Consider the following 6000-nt stretch of genomic DNA (forward strand, 5'->3'; position numbering starts at 1 on the left):
TTCCAATGCCTGATTCTCTTGAGCATCCCCTCTGAGTGATGCGAAGCCCCCATGTGAACCCCTCAATGATGGGAAACTCACCATCCCGTGGATCACTCCATCTTTGGACAGCTCAGCTTATCAGAAATGAAAGCTTATCCTGAGCTTAAAAAAAAATCTCTGAAGTTTTCATCCTTTGAGTCTTCCGCTTACAGGTTACACTGAATATGCCCTTTCCTTGCGTTGACTCACTTGGTACTTGACGTCAGTGAACTTGACCCCTGAGTCATCTCCTCATTCGTTCCTCAGATGGAGGATTTTGAGTTCTTGTATCATCCTGATGGCTCTGCTTTAACTTGGCTTGCTTTGCTGTCCTGCATCCCTTTGCAACCATGGGACCCAGCAGTTGAGGCAACCGTCAAGACATCTGTGTGAGGGAAACAAGGACTGTCATCTCCCAGGATCTAGATTCTCTTCCTCTGTTCGTGCAGCTTGAGAGCTTTTATGACACTAATAAACTTACCATTGCCTGAAATCTCAAAGCCATGCTGGTGTGATCTGGGACAAAGCCACGACCAGCTCATTCAGGATTTAATGGAGATGATTTTTTTAAATGTCAGGTTTTCCTAAGCGGGTTACCTCTGCAGAGGAGTGGTCTGGTCTGGAACTAATGGAACTCTCTCTCCTTTTTCCCTAGAACTGGTCAGGCATGAAGTGTCAATTCAAGCTGCTTCGGATGGCTGTGGCCTTGATCTGTAGTAAGTTCTGACGGGGCAGGCTGGGGGAGGGGAGCCCTGTACTGGGCCTGGGGGATGTAGAGATGGCACAGTTCCTGCCCTTCTGGGACTTGTGGTCAAAAAGAAAAGGGAGGCGTGTCCACAGTGTGCAACACAGTGGGGATGTTACGAGAGGGTCTGGCCTACGATGCTGCTACCTAACCTTTCTTCAGCTTTTCACTGATGTATAATCTGCAAACGGAAAAGGGCATGCAGGATAAGTGTCCAGCTCAATGGTCAGATCAAGAAGAATAACCTTTTTTGGCTTTTATTTCTTTTTATTTCAAAAAAATTTCTGGCTTTAGTATTTTTATTTAAAAAAATGTTTTTCCTTCCAGCTTTATTGAGATATAATTGACATACAGCCCTGTGTAAGTTTCAGGTGTACAGCATGATGATTTGACTTACATACATCATGAAATGATTAGTACATTCAGTTTAGCGAACATCCGTCATCTCATACAGATAAAGAGTTAAAGAAATGGAAAAAAATATTTTTTCCTTGTGAGAAAAATAACTTCTTAGCCTTTTGGGTCAAGGAGTTGATCCTTTGAGATCTCCTGTTGGAAGCTCAGGATTCCTTTCCAGAAAAGTGCCTGTATGCATGTGTGCGCGCGCACACACACACACACACACATACACACACTCTAAAACTGGCAGTTCAGCAGGTTCACAAACTGTAGCTTATCCATGAACCCCCGTGAACAGGTGCCATGGGGGCCTTAGTTGGGAGAAGTCAGTTTACCTGCAGAGTCTACCTGCATTTTGAGTGTGAAAGACAGGCAGGTGTTTGCCAGAGAGACAGGATGCAAGAGGACACTTCAGGTGCAGCAGGATCAAAGACACGGCTGGGTGAAGGGTCATGGCTGGCAAGTCAGTTAACAAAACTGCCCCAGGAGGTTCAGGACTGTGTGTGATTGTGTAAGAGGTCATTGGAGTCAGATCATGGAGGGATTTAAATGCAAAGAGAAAAATTGGGCTTCCTTCTGAATGTACTGGGAGGCCACTGGAGGCCTTTAAACAAGAGAGAGACTGACAGTTTTGAGTTTGCAGTCACTCATCAGGCTGCAGGATGAAGAGGATGTTGAGTGAGGGGGATGAGACCAGAGGCCAAGAGGCTCATTGTGAGATGGGAAAAGATGAGTCTGAACAGAGGAGAGAGGAAGGACACACAGACTCTCATTCAGTCCCCAGAACATGGCTATGAAAAGTGGATTTTTGTCAGGCTTAATTTACAGGCTCAGAGAGTGAAGTTCCTTGCCTGGGGTCACCCGCCCTAGAGGTAGTAGAGCCAGTATTCAGAGCCAGCCTGTATCATCTCTAATGCCCCACACTTTAGCCAGGCTGGGCAGGAGCTCCTGGACTGTCTGTGCCTGGGTCAGCTACCTGCTGTGCGGGGAAGAGGAAGACTGAGCCAGAACAAAGGAGCAGGGGCCTGGGTGGGCTCCACTTAAATCCCCTTTTACACCCCTCATACCCCTGGCGTTCAGGGCCCTCTGGTCTCCGTTTCCTGGATGGGGTTGGAGGATCTCTAATCCCAGAGAGGAACTTCCAGCCCTAAAACTCACAGAATCTTTGAGCCAGGGCCATGGTGGGCCGTGGAGGGGCAGTGGGCTGGGAGCCGTTGGGGAGCATAGCCTCCAGTTTGCTCAGAATGAGTTTGTTTGCAAGGAAAGGAACAGAATGATAAGTCTTGCTGTTTAGAAGAATCCAACTCCAAGCACCGTAAAAACTAAAATGTGGTTTTGGAGCTGGAACCAATGCTATTCAAACCTCATGTGCGGACCGCAGGGCCTGTGAAGCAAAGGCAGGAAGATGCCCCAGGGCCTGGGGAGGCGTGTGGGAGGGCACAGTGGGCGTCCCTCGCCGCTCCTTTTCCGCCATCTATTGGCCACCCCTGGAGTTGCAGGGTCCAGACCAGGAGGCTGGGCAATTCCCCCGGGGAAGGTCATCCCTGGAGGTGCTGGCATCTCTGGGACGGTTAGTGTGGAGAGAGGTGCCCTGGTTAATTAACTGGTAACGAAGAAGTAGAAAATTCCCCTCAAGGGCTTTAGTCTGTCAAATGGGGATAAGAATCCCCACAACTTGGTGTTTTTTGGGTGGTAGGTAATGCAATGGCACAATTTCCCAGCACTTATCCTTTCAAGAGAGTACATCCCCATTGGACTGGCCAACCCAAGAAGGTCGTGCGAGAGCGATGGGTTGGAGAGCGGGATGGGGGCGTTCTAGAATCCGTTAAGATTAAATTCCAGCCCTTCGCTGGGATTGTTTATTTCCATCCCTTCTTTGCCCGTCTTTCCCTTCATCCCTTCCTTCCAGCCAGAAAAGCCCTGGTTCTGAGGGTTCTTTAAGGGTTTTGAACTAGTACATGTAGACACTTTATAACATGTAAAGGGCTAGCACGTATTGAGGTTGTTATTAATGTCCCGGCCGTGCAGCCTGGCACCTAGAGGCTGAGACTTCATACAGATGGGGAAACTGAACCTCCAGGACTCATGCCTGCAGGGGTGCAAGGGCCTTTGGGCTTCTGCACAGAGCTGTCCCCTCTGCCTGGAACGCTCTTCTTAGGGTCTTCTCTTGATATTCAGATGTCAGTCCTTTAGGAAGATCTGGCCTGATTCCCCAAATTAAAGAATCCCCCTCCTTAAATGTGGCGTTGATTTTAAATCACCTATTTTTTTCCCCATAGAATTCCTTTCACTGAAATTATCTTACGTAGGTAACTATATGCTGGTCCATCTCCAGACCCTGTAAGCGCTAGGAGGACAGAGGTTTGTGTGTCTCCACGATTATATTTCCAGTGCACAGAGCAAACAGTGCTTGGCCTGATGGGTAGTGAATGCCTTAGTGGGTGGACGACTGGATGAATGGATGGCATCCTGCTCAGCCCCCGCCCCGTGGCCCTCCTGTGACTTCTCTGTGCTTCCTCCCCTTGCAGTGAGTATGGAGTTTGGGCGGGCCGTGTGGCTGCGATTCCACCCATCAGCCTATCCCCCGTGCCCTCACCCGAGCTTCGTGGCGCACTTGGGTGGCGTGGCTGTAGGCATCACCCTGGGCGTGGTGATCCTGAGGAACTACGAGCAGAGGCTGCAGGACCAGTCGCTGTGGTGGATTTTTGTGGCCATGTACACCGTCTTTGTGCTGTTCGCTGTCTTCTGGAACATCTTTGCCTACACCCTGCTGGACTTAAAGCTGCCGCCGCCCCCCTAAGGGCCTGGAGGACCTTGGTCGGGGAGGGGAGGGAGAAGCAGCGTCGGCAAGCAGCAGCCGCGTTCTTTTTCTCATCACCAGCTCAGTGAGGCCAGGGAGGCGAGGACAAGAGACGCTGGGCCGCTGTAATATTTGTGTTCCGATTTGAACAGAGTGGAGGCATTTTTCTGAAAGGCACCTGTTGGAGGATTTGGTTGTGGCTTCTGTAGTTTTTCTAGATGGTTCTGAAAACCTCAGGCCAGGGTGAAGGCCTGGGGTGAGATGAGAGTGGCCGTCCCCTTGGGCTGGGCGTGTCCCATGTGTACAGGGGTCCCCTCCCTTGTCATAGACTGGGCACCGGCCTTCTCATTCATCGCCACCTTGAGACATCTAAGCGCGTAAGGACGGCCTGAGTCTGTAGTAGCCAGGCGGGCCCTTGTCCAGCCCAGAGGTCACTGTGGGCCAGGAAGTGTTCCCTCCATAGCTGTTGGGTCTGGAGCTCTGGAGTGGAAGGGGGCCTGGTGGTGGAGGACATGTCGACTTTGGTCTGGGGGGGCCCAGGGTGCCCTCCCATGCATGTCAGTGGGTGCTGGGATGTGGCCTCTAGTGCCTGGGGTGGGCAGAGGAGGGCGATTGTGTAACTCCAGGCCCCACCTTTGCCCTGCAGGTACCCAGTGAGAGGAACCCAAGCGGGAGGGAATAAACTTCGTTCCAAGTTCCCCCCGCGGAAGGGTATCAACTTTGGGCGTCTCCTGGGTGCTGACATCTCACACCAGTGCCCCAGCATCCATGCCCTTATGTCCAGGGCCTTTTCCTCCCCTTCTACTGCCCTGACCCCGCAATGTGCCTGTCCTTTGTTTATAGAGCCAGTGTTCTGATACATGCGTGCATGCGTGTGTGTGTGTGTGTGTGTGTGTGTGTGTGTGTGTGTGTGTGTGGTCTGGTGGGCGGATGCACGTGGGATGGGAAAGACAACGTGAGGCCAGTTGGAGGCTGCAGAGGAGGCTGCGAGGGGCAGTGGGGGATGGGGCGGGAGTTTGCATGAGAGGAAGGAGGGTGCTGAGAGATGGGAAAGAGCTTGCCCCCTTCTTCCTTGCCTTTCTCAGAGAGGCTACTGGCCTTTCTTGCCTTTCTCAGAGAGGGTCCCAGTAGCCTCTCTGAGAATCACTGACCGTGGGAGACTTGCCGTGGTGGAGGGGGACCTCGGGCCTTTCCAGGGACCCTCAGGATGCTGAGGTTTTCCTCGCCTTTGCCAAGTTCTGCTCTGATTCTCATCTAGAATAGACTCCCTATCTGAAAAGATTTTGTTGTATCTCCCTTAGGAGCTTTGGGGGCGCAGGAGAGGCTGGAGCAGGAATGTGGAGGCCAAGTGCCCTTTTGAGTTGAGGGCACAGGAGGCTACAGTAAAAGGAACTCAATTCAGATGGAAAACTGCTCCTGGAGAAGAACTGTAGGGTGCTTGGGTGAGTGTCACAGGTGAGGGTAGCCCGTAGACTCAGATGCTCAGAGCTGGGAGGGAACATGGAGATGATCAAATCCATCCCCCCACCCATTACACAAGTGGCAAAACCAGGCTGAGGCAACGACCCCTGACAGAAGCTTGTGCCCACCCTGAGGGGAGGGTGTGGGGAGGATGGCCTTTGACAAACTACGCAGTTCCCTTTATGCCGCTCTGGGAGCTCACAGCCACTGACAGCCCAGGAGGCTGCGTTCGTGCAGGAATGGGGAGCCCTTAAATATACCAAGGTCCAGAGTCAGCCAGGCCAAGCATTTGGGGGTCTTGGGCCACTGTGATCGCATGTAAATGGTCAGGGTCTTCCTAGCCAGGGACACCCCCAAGCCATGCCAAGCCCTTCCCTGGCTGTGCCCAACAATAGATGGTTCTGGTCCCCGCGTCTGGCTCCCGAGGTCCTGCTGCACTTGTGCCAACGCTGTGCTGAGGACTCCCAGCCCCAGGGTAGGGGATGAGCCTGGGTGTGGCTGAGCTGTGCCAGTCTGTGTCCTGCCAGCCACCCTCTGCCCTCCTGAGAGACAGGTGTAGTTGGAAGAGTCTGCT

General features: G+C 52.3%; 1 protein-coding gene across 4 annotated transcripts in view; it reads left to right on the forward strand.

Annotated features, from left to right (window-relative positions):
* The window catches only part of RHBDL3 (rhomboid like 3), a gene marked incomplete at both ends in the record, with an annotated part of 42636 nt that extends 38671 nt beyond the window's left edge, over positions 1 to 3965 (forward strand). For all 4 annotated transcript variants that reach the window (XM_079726430.1, XM_079726431.1, XM_079726432.1 and 1 more), the window contains 2 exons: positions 677 to 737; positions 3694 to 3965. In XM_079726430.1, coding sequence (XP_079582556.1) covers positions 677 to 737; positions 3694 to 3965 — 333 coding nt within the window. The remainder of the gene's footprint in view (positions 1 to 676; positions 738 to 3693) is intronic.
* Positions 3966 to 6000: the final 2035 nt, after the last annotated feature.

Source organism: Hyperoodon ampullatus (assembly GCF_949752795.1).
Source record: "Hyperoodon ampullatus genome assembly, chromosome: 19".
Lineage (NCBI taxonomy): Eukaryota > Metazoa > Chordata > Mammalia > Artiodactyla > Ziphiidae > Hyperoodon > Hyperoodon ampullatus.